Genomic DNA, 20,937 nt, shown 5'->3' with positions numbered 1-20,937 from the left:
AGCTTGGATTTCCCTGTCAAATGTGTGGTTTTCAATACGTTAATCACTCAATTGTAGAGCATATCTCACACTTTAACTTAGTACTCATGGGTTTTGGCACTCTGATTTAATTGCCACTAAAAAAATATTAGCCTTATAAAATGCCTCATTATGCCCAATCAAGCTTTTAAAGTTCTGGATCACACATTAATTTCGTGTGCCGCCCTCTTATTTTATGGGTGATTTGCTATTTGCGGTCCTATAATTCCAATATTATCCAGATTTCCAAATCTGGATATTAGAATTATTTTGGAGAGCCATCAGATTTAACAAGGAATGGAATACTTACCTATGATGATGGGAAAACATTTTTTATGCAGCCATGGATCCAGTGAACTTCCCTCACCCCCCCCCCCCATCCTCTTTTAATCTGCGGCCATGTATGAAAGCTCCGTTGGGTGGGATCACGGGGCTGCCTAGTAAGAATAATGACATGCTCTCATTCCACTGGTCATTAGCAAGTGTGGCAGAGTAACCACTGCTTATTATAGGGAAAAGAATTTCTAGCAATTAGTGCTTGCATTTTATCTGACTGGCAGGCCAAGTGTATTCTGGGAACAAGCATTGAGCCTATGGCAAGAGTGTGCTCGAAATGCTATGTGTGCTCTATGAGCTTTCTTTGTAAAGTTTACTATTTACTGTTAACCATCTATTGTAACTAATGTACATTTTAGGAGAAATAAAATTATATTATTTGAGAGAAAAATAAAAGATTTTTTTCCTTGTCAAAGGTAATTACTGTATTATAGAATGCTTTCACATTTTCTACAATAGTCAATAATGTTGAGATGGCAATTTTCAAATTAAAGCCATACAAGCTTTTTTTGTGAAGTTCCCACATTTCTTTAAAACATGATATTTAGAATGTGACTGCCTCATGGAAACCTCCAAATTCATAAATGCAGATGTGATCCATTTGGAAATAGTAGACATTTCATGTTTCTTGGTCTGAACAGGATTGTACATAGAAAGCTCTGAATATCTTCGCATATCACATCCTCGTCATCATTCTGTCCTTCTGAGAAAATAAATATTAGAGATTAAACCTTTAGTTAGTGTACTTTATAGATAACGTTTTTTGACTCCACATATACCTCAACGCACCACTCACCTTTTTTCCCTCATCAATTCTATGATTAACCTCATCCTTCATAAATCCATCCGCCGACACGTCAACTCCCAAGTATCTGAAAACATTCACTTCTTCCATACTCCTCCTCCCCAATTTGATATCCAATTTTTCTTTATCTAAATCATTTGACACCCTCATCACCTTACTCTTTTCTATGTTCACTTTCAACTTTCTACCTTTACACACATTCCCAAACTCATCCACTAACCTTTGCAATTTTTCTTTAGAATCTCCCATAAGCACAGTATCATCAGCAAAAAGTAACTGTGTCAATTCCCATTTTGAATTTGATTCCCCATAATTTAATCCCACCCCTCTCCCAAACACCCTAGCATTTACTTCCTTAACAACCCCATCTATAAATATATTAAACAACCATGGTGACATTACACATCCCTGTCTAAGACCTACTTTTACCGGGAAGTATTCTCCCTCTCTTCTACACACCCTAACCTGAGCCTCACTATCCTCATAAAAACTCTTTACAGCATTTAATAACTTACCACCTATTCCATATACTTGCAACATCTGCCACATTGCTCCTCTATCCACTCTATCATATGCCTTTTCTAAATCCATAAATGCAATAAAAACTTCCCTATCTTTATCTAAATACTGTTCACATATATGCTTCAATGTAAACACCTGATCTACACATCCCCTACCCACTCTAAAACCTCCTTGCTCATCCGCAATCCTACATTCTGTCTTACCTCTAATTCTTTCAATTATAACCCTACTGTACACTTTTCCTGGTATACTCAGTAAGCTTATTCCTCTATAATTTTTACAGTCTCTTTTGTCCCCTTTCCCTTTATATAAAGGGACTATACATGCTCTCTGCCAATCCCTAGGTACCTTCCCCTCTTTCATACATTTATTAAACAAAAGTACCAACCACTCCAACACTATATCCCCCCCTGCTTTTAACATAAAATATTGTAGTCATTTAATTCATGAATGTCATGACCAGATATATAGTCAAATGTCTCTAGTCTAGTATTCTATACACTAGCAATGCACATAATCCTGCATTAGGCAAAATAACATCAGCCTCCACAATGGGATTAATGCTATCAGTGGTCCTTGAAGACTCAACAAGAATGAGATTAGCATTTCAGCAAATTGAAGGAAACTGACCTTGAAAAAACCATTCACAAAGGCTTCACAGCACTGCACATTTCCAGAAACTACAACTGCATCATGCCTGATATGATTCCATGCATTAGCTTAATTTTGATATACCAAGCAATTCTACAAAAGCTCCTATGACAGTCAAAGGAAGACCTGCCTTACCTTGGCTCAAAGCTACCCCCTAACACTGCAATGTCTATGCAACAACATGAACTTTTGTTTACCTTGTACAATTTTGAAGTAACTGTGACTAATTTTAAGAGTTCTACCCTTGTAGCGTGATCTAAAACCAGAGTTTCATGTTGACTGCTTGATGAGCCAACCTGTTACTGCCTGAAGCTTGTAAGCCTCCTGAATTAGCATCATAATCATGGAAATGTCAGGAGAGAGGGTTATGTAGGAGAGGAGAAGGAAGAGGATAGGGGATGATGAGGGAAGAGAGAATCTCAAGATCCACTGCACACACCCTTACCCAAGCTACTCCTATCCTACCTCTACTGATGTTTGTGTGCCTTTTATAAAATCACAGTGAAGTTCCCATATTCTACCTGCCTCGAGAAAAATCACCTGTACATCTATCTATTCAAGCTATATAAAGCAACAAGCATTTCCTCTGAAGTGCTACACTGAGTCTAGATAAGGAAGCTGAGGGGCCCTTTGGATCCTAAAACATTCATTGCTTAACTCTTTTTGGTACTTGGGTCTGCATTCTTCCATGATCCAAGTCTTAAAAAAAAAAAAAAAAAATAAAGTCCAGCCTTGAAGTTACCAGACATGAAACGTTCGACTGCATTTGAAATAAATTTACAATCTTGTCATATCATCTTGCCTTCCTCCTTTAGTAGAAAAATTTCCTATCTTTATTTCTTAACAGAAACCAGAATATATCAAAAATCACAAAGTAAGTTCTAAGAATATTAAGGAAAGTATACATAGTGAGAATCTTACCTCTCAATAGAGTTTTGTCGTGTGGCTATTGATGCGGAAATGCTGGAGCTTTTTCTTTCCTAAAGATAAATACAAAACTGTGAATAACTATTACTTATGTTGATACATATCCTACAAATATTTTTAGGTTGTGTTAAAGTTTAAGTACGCATTTAAAAAATTCTGAATATCATATCCATCTGCTGCACACAGGGTGAAAAGATTTCAATAAACATGAAGGGAAAACATGAAATCCCGTTTCTTCCACAGCAGCAAGGACATACACATACTGAATATTTCAGATTTACATTAAGGATTGGCCTGCCCAAATTTGTTTGTTTAACAACAAAATATGTATTGGTTATGATAATACAGCATTTTGAAAATAAAAAAATTAACAAGAAAGAACAAAAAATGCAAATCTTTAAAATTATTATTTAAGTAGGAATAATGTGTTGCATTTAAGATTACCTTATAACCTGCTATAAGAATGTCAGCAAAATCAGTTAGTTATCCTGTAAATCTTAAGAAAGTAAAAACTATTTCAGTTGAGAGATGACCAAAAACTTTCATTTTATCCATATTCATATACTATGCTATCACTATACAGTATATAGCCAAACAAAGCTAGAACTTGAATCATTATACTGTACTGAGAAGAAAATAGTCTTCCCCATGTTGGCTGTAGTAGTCTAGGAAATTTATATTTAAAGAGCATATACAGTTCCTTTATATAAAGGGAAGGGAGACAAGAGAGAGAGTGAGTGTAAAAATTATAGGGGAATAAGTTTACTGAGTAGACAGCAACCACCCAGGGAGGTACTACCATCCTGCCAAGTGAGTGTAAAATGGAAGCCTGTAATTGTTTTACATGATGGTAGGATTGCTAGTGTTTTTTTTCTGTCTCATAAACATGCAAGATTTCAAGTAGGTCTTGTTACTTCTACTTACACTTAGGTCACACTACACATGCATGTACAAGCATATATATACACATCCCTCTGGGGCTTTTTTCTATTTTCTTGCTAGTTCTTGTTACCTCCATGGGGAAGTGGAAGAGAATTCCTCCTCCATAAGCCATGCATGTCGTAAGAGGCAATTAAAATGCTGGGAGCAAGGGGCTAGTAACCCCTCCTCTGTATACATTAATTTTAAAGAGAGAAACTTTCGTTTTTCTTTTCAGGTCACCCTGCCTCAGTGGCATATGGCCGGTTTGTTGAAAAAAAAAAAGTTTACCTAGTATACTGGGTAAAGTGTATGGTAGGGTTATTATTCAGAGAATTAGAGGCAAAACAGAGAGCAAGATTGCAGATGAACAAGGAGGCTTTAGAATGGATAGATGTGCAGACCAAGTGTTTACATTGAAGCATGAGTAAACAATATTTAGATAAAGGAAGGGAGGTTTTTGTTGCATTATGCATTTAGAAAAAGCTTATGATAGGGTGGAGCTTATGATAGGGGAGCATTGTGGCAGATGTTGCAAGTGTATGGAATATTTAATAAGTTATTAAATGCTGTAAAGAGTTTTTATGAGGATAGTGAACCCCAGGTTAGGGTGTGTAGGAGAGAGGGAGATTACTTTCCATGTGTAATGTCACCATGGTTGTTTAACATATTTATATAGATGGGGTTGTAAAAGAAGTAAATGCTAGGGTATTTGGGAGAGGGGTGGGATTAAATTATGGGGAATCAAATACAAAATGGGAGTTGATGCAGTTACTTTTTGCTGATGATACTGTGCTTTTAAGAGATTCTAAAGAGAAACTGCAAAGGTTAGTGGAGGAATTTGGGAGGGTGTGTAAAGGAAGAAAGTTGAAAGTAAGCACAGATGAGAGTACTTCAAGGTGATGAGGGTATCAAATGAGCTAGGTAAAGAAAAATTGGATATCACATTGAAGGGAAGAGTTTGGAAAAAGTGAATGTGTTCAGATATTTGGGGGTAGGTAGGATGAGGTAAACCACACAACTGACAAAGGGAAAAGGGTGGGTGGTGCATTGAGGTAATTGTGAAGACAAAGAACACTATCCATGGAGGCAAAGAAGGGAAGGTATGAGAATATAGTGGTACCAACACTCTTATATGGGTGTGAGGCATGGGCTGTAAATACTGCAGCAAGGAGGAGGCTGGAGGCAGTGGAGATACCGTGTCTAAGGGCAATGTGTGGGGTAAATATTATGCAGAGAATTTGTAGTGTGGAAATTAGGAGGTGTGGAGTTACTAAAAGTATTTTTCAGAGGGCTATGGAGAGGTTGAGTGGTTTGGTCATTTAGAAAGGGTGGAGCAAAATAGGATGACTTGGAAGGTGTATAAATCTGTAGTGGAGGGGTAGGGGTCATCCTAGGAAAGGATGATCCCTACTCTATGTCCAAACCCTTGTGTGCAAGGGCCTGGGCATAAAGCAAGCATGTGTGAGTATGTTAGATTGGAGTGAATGGAGACAAATGATTTTTAGGACTCACTGAGCTGTTGGAGTGTGAGCAGGGTAATATTCTGTGAAGGAATTCAGGGAAACAAGTTAGCTAGACTTGAGTCCTGGAAGTGGAAAGTACAATGCCTGCACTTTAAAGAATGGGTTTGGTGGAATATTTGCTGTTTGGAGTGACATCTGAACTGTCATATATGAGTGCCTCTTCAAAGACAATGACTTTTGTGTGAACAATGGTGAAAGTGCTGAATGATGGTGAAAGTGTTTTTCTTTCTTTTTTGGGTCACCCTGCCATGGTGAGAGATGGCCAATGTGTTAAAAAAAATTTACCCATTTTACAGTTCAATTATCTCACCAGGGTGCACTGGTAAGTTATTTTTTGTTGAAAATAGAAATCAACACATTTTGGTATTCTTATCGAAAAGTTAACTCTTAAAACTCACACTAATTAAGTCTACATTTATAAAGCTGAAGCTTTAGCACATACAAAATTTTATGACTAAAAAGGCTCAAAAGGCTACGGGAGAATCAATTTGCATTGTTTTTTATACAATGTACTGTATTATCTATAATACTTGCATGCATTACTATTATTTAGCTACACTGATATAAGACAAACAAACCTTAAGGAGGATGATTGGGGGCATGAGTGTGTCTCCAGACAGCTGTGGTGTGGGTGAAGTGTTGGACATTTTCATGCATTCCTCTAGTGTATGTATGAAGTTATCACATGTAGCTGACAGTAGAGTTGTAGATTCATCTAGTTTCTGAAAATAGATAAGAATGCAAAATAAAGACACCAAGGTAGGGTAACCCAGAGAAGCAAACACATTCACCATCATTCATTCTATCCCTGTCTTTAGAGATGTGTGATGACATTACAATTCTGAATATCCTTTGATGGCAACATCCCCACCCCTCCAGAGTGCTGTATCTGTCTCTGGTAGCTCCTGTATTGATATTCAAACATTGTTTAAAGATGATGCAGTAATGTAGTTAGTTACTGAGATTTCATTATTGCCTTTTTTTTTTATTTTCTTGATTTCTAATGGTAGTAATAAAAAATTTGGTGTTGAGTTCAGGTGTCCTGTCTGTAATTATACCCAATTATAGTGTGGCTATTATGTTGATTAAAATATGATCAAGCACAGAAGTAGGTGTCTCAAATGAGACTCGTGGTCTAGTATGGTTTACTCTTGATATACCTTTGATGGGTTTCAAGAGTTTTCCTATACTCAAAGCCTGCCCCTGGGCCAGCCAAGCTTGCCTGGTGCTTGCATGACCAACCAAGCTGTTTCTGCTCTTGGTCTGCTGGCCCACATATCTGTCATAGCCTTGTTTATCTTGCACTTGGCAGAAGAAATTGTCTGTTTTCCTCTTAAAGACTAATAGACTTGTTCCCACAGTGTTTCTGATACCTTCTAGCACAATGCTAAAAAAAAAATCTGGGTTCACATATGCTGACGCAATGCTTCATTATTGTGCCCACAGTGCCCCTGCCTCTCTGGGCACATTCTTCCATATCTCTTACTCGAGTATGTTATGGCAGGGCAAATTTTGGTAATTGAAGACCATTAGCAAACAGGCACAGGCACAGGCACGCAGGCATGCACGCACGCACGCACGCACGCACGCACGCACGCACGCACACACACACACACACACACACACACACACACACACACACACACACACACACACGGAATTTCCATCGTTTTTTTACGAGCAGTGCAACCCTTCCTCCCCCTCTGCCCCTTCTTCCTCCCCCTCTGCCCCTTCTATCTTTCCTCATGATCTGATATCCTGGTGGGAAGGTTGCATCTGTTATTGTCTCAGTGAGTTTCATTTCTGTAACTGCTATGATCTATGGGGATTTCTCATTGATTCTTTCTTGCCACTCCTCATATTTACTCATTAATCCATCCACATTTGTGTACCAAACCTTCAACTTCTGTTCTAAAACTGAAACTGTGGTCCTGGGGGAATATTGGGGTTGGGAGAGCAGGAGCCCTGGCAGGGGCCTATGGGAGGTTGTGGTGGGGATGGGGGCAGAGTTCCCATAGGGGGTTGCTGTAGGGGCAAGGTTCGTGGTGTGGAGGGTGGGGACAGAGGGATCTGTGTGTGATTGTTGGTTTAGATTGTTCAGTTGCCTTGGGGATGGCGTGGTTGGAGTCCTTCTGCGGATGTTTCTAGGGGGTGTGCTTGCCCTTCCACCTGTGCCTGGGTTATTCTGCTTTTCTTTGTCATTTCCTCCCATCCCTCCTTTCATTTTTGTACTCATTCAGTATCATCCTTTCCTCCTGTGTTCTGTCTCGATCGAGGTACACACTCTGGAACTCCAGTTTGTCTCTCAGCCATGATTTCTCCTGCAGGATTATGGTTCGAGTTGATTCTGCCTTGAAAATTACTTTGAGAGGCCATTTCTTTCTCTTTGCGAACCACCCAATTCTCCGAAAATTTGCCACCTGGGTCATGTTGCTCTCGCCTATCACCTTCATGATACCTTCAATCGCTTTTTTCTCCTCCTGTTTTCTTTCTTTATACGTTTCCCCTTCGGCTTCCTAGAGCCCATAGACAAAAACTGATCTCTCCCTTTCTTCCTCCCACTGTGTCTCCCATTGCGTCCTCTGACATGTTTTAGTTCCTTCCCATGGAGCGTTCCTTCCTTCAATCCCTTCCCTAGCTGTGGCCCCTATGCTCATTGATTTGTCTTTCCTGCTCACTTGTTCCTGGCCCCCACAAGTGTCTGGTAGAGTCCTTGCGTATGTCCTAGTTCCTTCAATGTCTTCCGACCTCTCATTCAGTCCTAGTGTGCTCCCCGTCTTTGTCTTGGCCCCGTGTGGGTCTGACAGGGCCTTTGCATACAGTATAGCTTCCTTCCTCTCTCCAGTCCCTTTGTCTGTGTCTGATGAAGATATTCCTGATGCTATGTCTGTATTATTTTTTTTCTCTAGGCTGTTTCAGATTTCTCAGCTCCTCTTCTAAGCTCTGTATCTTGGCTTCTGCTACTGTGGCATGTTGCTCCCACCTTCTGCTCTCTGCAGCTAACCTCTCCTCCATCTTCTTTGCAAGCTCATCTAGCTTCCTTCCCCAGTCTTCCTCACTTTTTTGAGCTCTGCCTCCCAATCCTCCCTCCCAGATTCGTCCATCAGACCCTCGGCTCTCGTCCTTGTTCTTCGTTGCCCCACTGCACCGCAGAACAACGGAGGAGAGATGGTTAGGGGGAGGGGGAGAGATGGCAAGTATGTGTGTGTGTGGGAGAGGGATGGGATCAAAGGGGAGGGGAGGAGAGGGAAAGGGGAGGGGAGGAGGGGGAAAGGGGAGGGGAGGAGGGGGAAAGGGGAGGGGAGGAGGGGGAAAAGGGAGGGAAGGAGGAGGATAGAGTGACCACTTGAAACAGGGGTGCCTTAAGGTTGTGTGTGTGTGTGTGTGTGTGTGTGTGTGTGTGTGTGTGTGTGTGTGTGTGTGTGTGTGTGTGTGTGTGTGTGTGTGTGTGTGTGTCTGTGTGTGTGTGTACTCACCTAGTTGAGGTTGCGGGGGTCGAGTCCGAGCTCCTGTGTGTGTGTGTGTGTGTGTGTCTGTGTGTGTGTGTGTCTGTGTGTGTGTGTGTGTGTGTCTGTGTGTGTGTCTGTGTGTGTCTGTGTGTGTGTCTGTGTGTGTGTCTGTGTGTGTGTGTGTGTGTGTGTGTGTGTGTACTCACCTAGTTGTACTCACCTAGTTGAGGTTGCGGGGGTCGAGTCCGAGCTCCTGGCCCCGCCTCTTCACTGATCGCTACTAGGTCACTCTCCCTGAGCCGTGAGCTTTATCATACCTCTGCTTAAAGCTATGTATGGATCCTGCCTCCACTACATCGCTTCCCAAACTATTCCACTTACTGACTACTCTGTGGCTGAAGAAATACTTCCTAACATCCCTGTGATTCATCTGTGTCTTCAGCTTCCAACTGTGTCCCCTTGATACTGTGTCCAATCTCTGGAACATCCTGTCTTTGTCCACCTTGTCAATTCCTCTCAGTATTTTGTATGTCGTTATCATGTCCCCCCTATCTCTCCTGTCCTCCAGTGTCGTCAGGTTGATTTCCCTTAACCTCTCCTCGTAGGACATACCTCTTAGCTCTGGGACTAGTCTTGTTGCAAACCTTTGCACTTTCTCTAGTTTCTTTACGTGCTTGGCTAGGTGTGGGTTCCAAACTGGTGCCGCATACTCCAATATGGGCCTAACGTATACGGTGTACAGGGTCCTGAACGATTCCTTATTAAGATGTCGGAATGCTGTTCTGAGGTTTGCTAGGCGCCCATATGCTGCAGCAGTTATTTGGTTGATGTGCGCTTCAGGAGATGTGCCTGGTGTTATACTCACCCCAAGATCTTTTTCCTTGAGTGAGGTTTGTAGTCTCTGACCCCCTAGACTGTACTCCGTCTGCGGCCTTCTTTGCCCTTCCCCAATCTTCATGACTTTGCACGTGGTGGGATTGAACTCCAGGAGCCAATTGCTGGACCAGGTCTGCAGCCTGTCCAGATCCCTTTGTAGTTCTGCCTGGTCTTCGATCGAGTGTATTCTTCTCATCAACTTCACGTCATCTGCAAACAGGGACACCTCAGTCTATTCCTTCCGTCATGTCGTTCACAAATACCAGAAACAGCACTGGTCCTAGGACTGACCCCTGCGGGACCCCGCTGGTCACAGGTGCCCACTCTGACACCTCGCCACGTACCATGACTCGCTGCTGTCTTCCTGACAAGTATTCCCTGATCCATTGTAGTGCCTTCCCTGTTATCCCTGCTTGGTCCTCCAGTTTTTGCACCAATCTCTTGTGTGGAACTGTGTCAAACGCCTTCTTGCAGTCCAAGAAAATGCAATCCACCCACCCCTCTCTCTCTTGTCTTACTGCTGTCACCATGTCATAGAACTCCAGTAGGTTTGTGACACAGGATTTCCCGTCCCTGATTATTATTATTACAATCAAGGGGGAAGCGCTAAACCCGGAGGATTATACAGCGCCTGGGGGGGGGGGGATGTGGAAGGCATTCAGGCTTAATTTGGGGAACTGGAGCACAGATCCAATTCCCTAAATCAAGAGCCCCTCACCAACATCAAGGAACCTTCCTTGAGGGGTTCCCGTCCCTGAAACCATGCTGGCTGCTGTTGATGAGATCATTCCTTTCTAGGTGTTCCACCACTCTTCTCCTGATAATCTTCTCCATGATTTTGCATACTATACATGTCAGTGACACTGGTCTGTAGTTTAATGCTTCATGTCTGTCTCCTTTTTTAAAGATTGGGACTACATTTGCTGTCTTCCATGCCTCAGGCAATCTCCCTGTTTCGATAGATGTATTGAATATTGTTGTTATTGGTACACATAGCGCCTCTGCTCCCTCTCTCAATACCCATGGGGAGATGTTATCTGGCCCCATTGCCTTTGAGGTATCTAGCTCACTCAGAAGCCTCTTCACTTCTTCCTCGGTTGTGTGCACTGTGTCCAGCACTTGGTGGTGTGCCCCACCTCTCCGTCTTTCTGGAGTCCCTTCTGTCTCCTCTGTGAACACTTCTTTGAATCTCTTGTTGAGTTCTTCACATACTTCACGGTCATTTCCTGTTGTCTCTCCTCCTTCCTTCCTTAGCCTGATTACCTGGTCCTTGACTGTTGTTTTCCTCCTGATGTGGCTGTACAACAGTTTCGGGTCAGATTTGGCTTTCGCTGCTATGTCATTTTCATATTGTCTTTGGGCCTTTGTCTTTGTGTGTGTGTGTCTGTGTGTGTGTGTCTGTGTGTGTGTACTCACCTAGTTGTACTCACCTAGTTGAGGTTGCGGGGGTCGAGTCCGAGCTCCTGGCCCCGCCTCTTCACTGATCGCTACTAGGTCACTCTCCCTGAGCCGTGAGCTTTATCATACCTCTGCTTAAAGCTATGTATGGATCCTGCCTCCACTACATCGCTTCACAAACTATTCCACTTACTGACTACTCTGTGGCTGAAGAAATACTTCCTAACATCCCTGTGATTCATCTGTGTCTTCAGCTTCCAACTGTGTCCCCTTGTTACTGTGTCCAATCTCTGGAACATCCTGTCTTTGTCCACCTTGTCAATTCCTCTCAGTATTTTGTATGTCATTATCATGTCCCCCCTATCTCTCCTGTCCTCCAGTGTCGTCAGGTTGATTTCCCTTAACCTCTCCTCGTAGGACATACCTCTTAGCTCTGGGACTAGTCTTGTTGCAAACCTTTGCACTTTCTCTAGTTTCTTCACGTGCTTGGCTAGGTGTGGGTTCCAAACTGGTGCCGCATACTCCAATATGGGCCTAACGTACACGGTGTACAGGGTCCTGAATGATTCTTTATTAAGATGTCGGAATGCTGTTCTGAGGTTTGCTAGGCGCCCATATGCTGCAGCAGTTATTTGGTTGATGTGCGCTTCAGGAGATGTGCCTGGTGTTATACTCAGTGTGTGTGTGTGTCTGTGTGTGTGTGTGTGTGTGTGTGTGTGTGTGTGTGTGTGTGTGTGTGTGTGTGTGTGTGTGTGTGTGTGTGTGTGTGTGTGTGTGTGTGTGTGTGTGTTTCATGTGTGTATTCATGTGTTGGGGGTGGGGGGTTGAGAGGAGGTAGCTGGTCTGGGGGTGGGGGGTTGAGAGGAGGTAGCTGGTCAGGGGAAGGGGGAGAAATGGTTAGGGGGAGGGGAGAGATGGTTAGGGGGAGAGGTGGTTAGGGGAAGGGGGAGAGGTGGTTAGGGGAAGGGGGATAGATGGTTAGGGGGAGGGGGAGAGATGGTTAGGGGGAGGGGGATAGATGGTTAGAGGGGGGGATGGATGGTTAGGGGGAGGGGGATAGATGGTTAAGGGGAGGGGGATAGATGGTTAGGGGGAGGGGGATAGATGGTTAGGGAGAAGGGGAGAGATGGTCAGAGGAAGAGATGGTTAGGGGGTGTGGGAGAGTTGGTTAGGGGGAAGGGGAGAGATGGTTAGGGAGAGGGGGAGAGATGGTTAAGGGGAGGGGGAGAGATGGTTAGGGGGAGGGGGATAGATGGTTAGGGGGAGGGGGATAGATGGTTAGGGGGAGGGGGATAGATGGTTAGGGGGAGGGGGATAGATGGTTAGGGGGAGGGGAAGAGATAGTTAGGGGTAGGGAAGGGGTAGTTGGTATGTGACTGAAAAGTAACTGTTACACGCACTCTCATGTAGGCTCAAATTTGTAGTCCCAGTTCTGTTTCCTAGTAATGCCACCTTCTCCACTTATTGCACTTTCTGGATTTAAGTACCAATTACTGCTGGTTATTATCCTATTCCTTACTCACACTGAGAGAGGACCTCTTTGCTTACAGTTGGCAGGACCTAGATACTTACCCGAACTCCCAAAACCACGTTTAGGCAAGTACATACAGCCGGCAGCGCTGAACTCATTGACTCCTGCCTCCTGGTTCCACCTCAGTTTCTTCTCTATCTGTATTTTGATTCCATTTACAATGCTTCAATCACAGCACTAGATTTGCACTTCACTGACTGCCTTGGGGTCACACCTTATCACTTATCATTTATGATGGCTGGCACTGATGCCTGGCTGCACGAGACCACGACTCAGTGTTGTACCGCTTGTTATTATCTAACACGCTGTTATTAACTAATACACTGTTGCAATCCAATACACTTGCTATTATCTAATGCACTACACTATCAAGATGTGAACATTACTGATTAGCTGGACTCTTTCATTATTATGGACACCGTTGCTTCAAGAAAAACATCAACGACCCAATGTAATTGCTAGTTATTTTTTCCTTTCTTTCCCCTCACTTTATGCACTACCTCATCTGTCCTTGACTGTCCCTTTGACTGTCGCGGTCGTATATACACGTCTTACGAGGTACTGTGTTTGACGTATATATACTCATAAATTCTAGCGGCTTCAAATCAAGGAGAAAGCTGGTAGGCCCACATGTGAGAGAATGGGTCTGTGTGGTCAGTGTGCACCATATAAAACAAATCCTGGAGCATGCAGTGTATGAGAAAAAAAAACTCCGACTTTTTTTTTTAATTAAAATGCAGACTTTGTGGTCTATTTTCGTATAGTATTTATGGTTGTATTCTCGTTTTCTTGGGCTCATATGATAGAATGGAAAACATATTATAGAAATTGAGGTGATGTTGATTGATTTTACTATAAAAAGAACCTGGAAATGGAGCTCAAAGTAGGGGAAATGCTTGATTTTTGCCGATGTTCAAAAGTAAACAAATGATGTCATTGTCCAATAAATGTCCAACTAGCCATTCTAATATGCAGTCATGAATGGGTTGATGTTATTTATACAATTATTACAATATTGCAGTAGTCTGCATAATAGTAAACCTTCTATTTTTTGTTTGAATAAAAATTCAAAATAGAAAGCAAGAGTAATATCAGAGGGGCTTGGAGACATGACTGATGAACAAAGAAAATGTTATTTTAGAGCCAGGAATGTCTGCATTGTTCATTCTGAACCTTATTTTGAAATTGTCATATTTTTTAGTTTTCATGAAATTGGCCAAATTGCAAATTTCTCACCACGTTATTGGGTAGTTGAAATTGGTAAATGGGCAGTTTCTTGTACTCAATCGATAGAAAAAATGGAGTTCTAAAGAAATAGCTATGAGTTTGGTCGACTGGAACAATTGAATTAGCCGAAAATAGGGCTCAAAGTGGGCGAAATCGCCGATTTGTAAATATCGCCGAGGTCGCTAACTTCGTGAAAGCGTAATTCCGTCAGTTTTCCATCAAATTTCGTTTTCTTGGTGTCATTACAATCGGGAAAAGATTCTCTATCATTTCATAAGAAATATTTTTTTTTTTTTTTTTTTTTTTAATTTTGCAACACCAGGAGACACCTCAGGATTGGGGGTTGTGACAGTCAAGGGGTTAACTCTCTGGCTTGGGTCACACTTAATATTTTGAATTTGCAGTAGTGTTGGCTTGTGGCAACACTGCCTACATCCGACTCTAGGCCTTCTCTCCCCACTTCTGGCACTGATTTCACTTTCAAAATTATTTAAGTAATTTGTAGCCCCTGCCTCCCTTTTCTGGTTTAAGCAGCTTGCATTTCACTTCCTGACTTGTTCACTGAGCTCTAACACTTTAAATGATCCCTCCAATATCCTTGGATAGGCCAGAAAGAGCCCAAAACCCGTGAGCACTGAGTATGCTGTTACTCTTGGGGTGACCATAACACCGAGCACGTCTCCAGAGGCACACATTAACCAGATAACTGCCGCAGCATATGGGCACCTGGCAAACCTGAGAATAGCATTCTGATAACTTAATGAGGAATCGTTCAAGACACTGTACACTGTGTGCTTCAGGCCCATACTGGAGTATGTAGCACCAGTTTGGAACCCACACCTGGTCAAGCACGTCGAGAAGTTAGAGAAAGTGCAAAGGTTTGCAACAAGGCTAGTTCCAGAGCTCAGGGAAATGTCCTACGATGAAAGGTTGAGAGAAATCGGACTAACGACACTGGAGGACAGAAGGGTCAGGGGAGACATGATAATGACATACAAGATACTGCAGAGAATAGAGAAGGTGGACAGAGACAGGATGTTCCAGAATGAGGACACAGAAACAAGGGGTCACAATTGGAAGCTGAAGACTCAAACGAGTCACAGGGATATTAGGAAGTATTTCTTCAGTCATAGAGTCGTCAAGAAGTGGAATAGCCTAGCAAGTGATGTAGTGGAGGCAGGAACCATACATAGCTTTAAGACGAGGTATAACAAAGCTCAGGAAGTAGAGAGAGGACCTAGTAACGATCAGTGAAGAGGCGGGGCCAGGAGCTGAGTCTCGACCCCTGAAACCACAATTACGTGAGTGTACACACACAAGAGCTAGGACTCGACCCCTGCAACCTCAATTAGGTGAGTACACACAAAATCTGGGTTGCTAGAAACTTTAGGCTCATTGGATTGGCAGGATAATTCATATACTGAAATGGTACAGAATAAAATACTTGATGATATCAAACCTCAAGATCTGGACCATCAGGGTTATTTGCTGCAGTTTTAACACTGTAGACCTGTTTCATCAGAAGATCACATGTTAGTCGTAATTCAGACTTCTTGGCTTTTACAGTATCTGGTTCTTGCTCTGTAAAACAAAAAATAAAAATAGTTAAGTTATAAAAAATATTTCCATACTCAAAATAGGTCTATAATAAAAGTAAAAATTATCTTACCTTTTTCAATTTTTTGTTGAGGTATTGCAGGGGGTATACCAGCCTTTGCACTGCCAAGGGCAACAAGCCAAGCATGGCGCTCATGTGGGGATGGGGCTTTGAGATAAAAGTGCTGCTCATAAGGAATCACAATATCTATTCTCATTGTATCAGTTGGGTGTACTGAAAAATATAAAAATACATAATTAATTTGCATTATTATTATTATTATAATATTCACAAAACAAAGCACTAAACCTGTGTTGGTCATACATATATGCTAATGGTCTAAGTCAGACCAGTGTGTCATCTATTACATATTTAATAAAGATAATGCTTCCTTCACTTGGCAAAAAATTACCAAAAACTACATGACAGTTGGTGAAAGTGATAACAAGTATGAAGAAAACAACTAAATACAAGAAGACTATACTGTATTAATGATGTAACTTAGCATAGCATCATACTTAAAACAATCTGTAAATAAGGTAAAAGTTTTCTCTTACCAAAACAGAGACAAAATAGCATATTTGTTTCAATGCTTTGGTCTGCAACTTCACATACTTAGCAGTAGAATAAATTGTTATTGTATGAAGATGGTGTACGTAATCAGACTTTTCAGTGTCCAAAATAGAAAAGTCCCTCACCTAAAATTTCACATGCTGAGAGCTTTACAGATCCTTTGGAACCCTGGTTTACCTCCTCCTGTGATTTGTAATATGCAAGAACTCCTTGATCTAAGATAAACCATCTTGGCTGCCATCCTGTAATGTAAAAGTAGAAAAATAAGCTTAGAAATGTTTAAAGTGTTTATATGTTTAAAGTATTTATATGTTTAAAATACATTTTAAAATCCTCTCTTTCACACACTCACTCATTTTATTTTTTTTTTATTTTCACTGCAATGGCTATGTATATTTTTTTGTGCCCATGGGGGGATGGAGCTATTTTTTGGTACCAAACTTCAGCTAACCCAACCGAACCTAATGTAACCTAAAAGTACTTCTCTTCTAGGCCTAGAATAAAAGTATCCATTGCACAACCTACTTAATGTTGGAAGTTACATCATTACCCATATTTAAGGGGAAATCTGAGCATCTAAACTAAATATTGACCATAAATCCATGGGGCTCATTTAGTACCTGGAGACAGGGAGACAATCAGGTTTGATCTAAGGAAGATAAGAGAAGATTTTGTACAGATAGTTGACCCTAACCCGGAGTGTTAGCCGCCCAGGATAACCCAGTAAAGTCAGTGTGTCATTGGGGATTGTCTTATTTCCACTGGGGTCATTTAATCATGTCTCACATGATACAACCCACAAAAGTTGGCAAATATCCTGGCACCTACTTACTGTTAGGTAAACTAGGGCAGCACGTGTAAAGAAACATGCCCAACGTTTCACCCGTACCGGGGATCGATCCCGGACAGTCAGTGTGAGAGCAGAGGGTGCTACTAACCAAGCCACGAAAATAACTCCAATTCCCTAGATTAACAGCCCTTAACCAGCATTAAAGCAACTTCTGTGAAGGGATAATCCTAAGCTGTTGTAGTTCATGCAAAGTAAATTAAGGATACTATAATTTTGCGTTTCATGAGCGACATGACATATAGACCCGGCACCCATAACAAAGACTGTACTATTAGAAGGCACCATACTGCTATGGAAATACGAATTATTCTCCTTTCCAACCTTAATATTTATCAATAATACGCTTATAATACCATAACAAACATATCCTTGCATGTCCGCAGTACGATATTACAATCATCCCAACTTGCCACATCAACATCTCATCTGTCATTGACCGATACAAGATTAGAGCAAAGAGCCTTTTAACAAGCATTACACAGCATCCTTATAATACGACACCATTACACTCATACACCACTAGCATTGAAAGAGTGGCCTGGTCCTTTACTGAATCATTAGTACGTACCATTCCAGTAATTCGTCCATTTAAAAAGAATTCCCTCCATGGCATCGTCCCAGTGACTGCCAGCTGGTGGCTAGTGTTTACACTGCGTCACGACACCTGGCGGCCGCTACACCAACCTTCACCAGCCACGGCCTTACTCAAGTACATACTCCACTAAATCTCTACTACTTGTTTATTTTTAACTGATCTGCCATAACTTGCTTCGCTAATAGAATGTTGGAGTACAGTTCCTGGATTCATCATGGATATTTGTAATTCTTTAATAACTGCCCATAGGATGTATATTAAGTGCATAACAAAGCTATCAAAACTAAGTGACATTTAGTTGTCGTGTTATTACATCTCTTAATGTTTTGTTAAAGATATTGTCGTGTTATTACATCTTAATGTTTTGTTAAGATATTGTAATAGGTTATAAAAGCTGCAAAAGCATTATTACTCGAAAAATTATTATGAATATCTATTTTTAGCTAGAAAAAAAAAGATATAACTAATGTGCGGCTACCCTGATCTATGACATTTTACAAGATTAAAGTTTCGCAAACACCCATCACTACATGTCAAGTTGTTAGGTAAGACACATATGAAACAGTTAGGTATACTTCTATATACCTGAAAGAATCCTTTTGGGTTAATCTTCGATTCTCTTGCAACTTTAACCTCATAATCTCTTTTTGCTTTTCTTATTCCTTTTTTTTATTTCTCTCCCTAACTGAATATATTGATTTCTTAATTGCCCCTCTCCTCTTTTGATTTGCCTATATATGCCTCTCTTTTGACCAATTAGATGTTTTAATCTATTGTTCATCCATTTAGGATAATTTTTGTTTGATCTGATTTCCCTATTTGGAACATAAATTGTCTGAGCAGCTAGAACTATGCCCTGGAAAACGTCATATTGGCAATCATCACCACCTACCTGACCTATAGTCAGGTCATTCCAGTTCAGCCCACCCAAGTAATTTTTCAGTCCTATGAAATCACCCAAGCAGAAGTCAGGGACAGAGACTTGATTGCCATTATTAGGGTAATTCCATGATATATTAAAACTGAGTGATTTGTGATCACTTTCACCATGCTCATCATTAACCTCCAGATTATTAATTAGTGTTTCCCTGCTGGTAAGAACCAAGTCAAGCAGGTTATTTCCTCTAGTTAGTTCTGTCACAAACTGCTTTAAAAAAACAATCCTGAATCGCATCAAGAAAGTCACCTGACTCTAAATTTCCTGTCAAATTGCTCCAGTCAATCTGTCTATAGTTGAAATTTCCCATTAGCACAACATTTTCGTATGTAGATGCCTTACGAATTTCGTCCCATAGAAGTTTACTGCACTCGTTATCAAGATTTGGGGCCCTGTAAATTAGTTTTCACAGCCCTCGAGAAGCTGTAACCAAACAGATTCAGTGGCTGACTCTTCTAATTTTATATCTTGTCTAACATAACAATTTAAATTGTCTCTGACATACATCACTACTACACCATCCTTCCTGTTGACCCTGTCAGTGTGGAATAATTTATATCTTTGTATGTGACATTCAGAAGGCATCTCGCTAACTTTCAGGTTGAGCCAGGTCTCTGTTATAGCAATAATATCTATGTTTCCTGCACTTGCAATTAATCTTAGCTCATCTATCTTATTTCTTACACTCCTGCTATTAATATAGTAAACTTTAAGGGAGCTAGTCCCTTGCTGCCCTCTGCTGTCCCCCTTTGTTTGCTGACCTGATCTATTGTCTTTATTTATAACTTCATGATGAATGTCTTTTATACATTTACTGTTTTCAACCCTAGTGTTGCAACTTGCCTGTTTCTCACACACACCCATACCTCTATCTTCTATCAGTTTAAAATCCTAGGCATTTCAGCAATGGCCCTCTCAATCGAGTTTGCAAGTGCTGCCACCCCTGCCCCAGAGAAATGTACCCCATCCCGTGCATACATATCATGTTTGCCATAAAAGTTGTCCCAGTTGTCAATGATTGGGTTTGCAAGTTCCTTGTAGTATCTGTCTAGCCAGCAATTTACACCAATTGCCCAAGACAACCATTCATTGCCCACTCCCCTTCTAGGCAAGATGCTACATATGATTGGGACCCCTCCATTAGACTTAATTAAATCTATAGCTGACCTGTGCTTATCTAGCAGCTCTTCTTTCCTACCATTCCCAGTATCATTTCCACCAGCACTGAGACAGATAATGGGCTTGTTCCCATTACCTGACATGATATTATTCAACCTGTTGACTATGTCACCAACATCAGCTCCAGGGAAGCACGCTATATCTCTCATCTTATTCCTATTACAGAAAGCACGGTCCATATACGTATCTTACCTGAGAGTCACCAACCACAAGAATGCACTTACCTCTATTAGCAGGGGTAGTAGTACCCTTACCTTCACTGGCCACTGAAGTACATTCATTCTGAAGAACAGAGAAGCGATTTCCTACCTTCAAATCTTCACTCTTAACTATCCTTATTTTGATACTCATCCCTTTACTGGGAACCACTCGCCACTTGTAGCAGGTGCTGGACTGCACCTCACTGCTGGTAGCCGTTACTACCCTCCCACCTACAGCCTCCTCGCAGCGAGTGACAGACTGCATCTCATTGCTAGAAACCTCATTCCCCTCAACCACTCCAGCCACCTCACACTCACTCCTAGACCCATTGAAGTGGACCTTCAGCCTCCTAATCTCCTCCTGGAGAAGCAGGACTTCCTCCTTCAACACCCCAACCTCAGATCTTAAAACCGTGCAAAAGCAAGCCATGGCTTTGTAACCGTCCACACTAATCCCCAAAGTAGCTCAGGGTCTGTGACCTCACGTGACGACTGACCACTGACGACTGACCACTGACGACTGGCCACTGACCAGATATGTTGAATCATTGCCACTCCAACATGCCTAAACTGCCAAATGCCCACTAAGAAAGGAAGTACTGTCTAAGAAAATCAAAGAAGAAGCTAAGAAGAACAACCCAAAATCGCCGACATATGCCGCCATAACAAAACTTCAGTCTGACACCACTAGAATTCTTCAAGCCACACAACAGTCCTCTCTTCCCAGCAGCTCCCTCTCTCCACTTCCGGACGCGGCTCCCTCCAAGGTGCTGTATTGCATGATGTATGCGCACCTTGCTAATACAGCCAACCCGGCACTTT

At 41.7% G+C, this 20,937-nt stretch overlaps 1 protein-coding gene across 1 annotated transcript; it reads right to left on the bottom strand.

Moving 5' to 3' along the window:
• Nucleotides 1-384: 384 nt before the first annotated feature.
• Nucleotides 385-17,903, bottom strand: LOC128690872 (pleckstrin homology domain-containing family A member 3). The gene is made up of 7 exons (XM_053779626.2): nucleotides 17,773-17,903; nucleotides 16,480-16,596; nucleotides 15,854-16,015; nucleotides 15,644-15,765; nucleotides 6,282-6,425; nucleotides 3,254-3,312; nucleotides 385-1,057 (listed from the first exon to the last, which is right to left on the bottom strand). Exons 1-7 carry the CDS (start codon nucleotides 17,810-17,812, stop codon nucleotides 1,045-1,047), a joined length of 657 nt encoding a protein of 218 aa, XP_053635601.1. The 5' UTR covers nucleotides 17,813-17,903; the 3' UTR covers nucleotides 385-1,044.
• Nucleotides 17,904-20,937: the final 3,034 nt, after the last annotated feature.

The sequence above is a fragment of the Cherax quadricarinatus genome, chromosome 24, assembly GCF_038502225.1.
Source record: "Cherax quadricarinatus isolate ZL_2023a chromosome 24, ASM3850222v1, whole genome shotgun sequence".
Taxonomy (NCBI): Eukaryota; Metazoa; Arthropoda; class Malacostraca; order Decapoda; family Parastacidae; genus Cherax; species Cherax quadricarinatus.
This window is presented reverse-complemented; position numbering and strand designations above follow the sequence as displayed.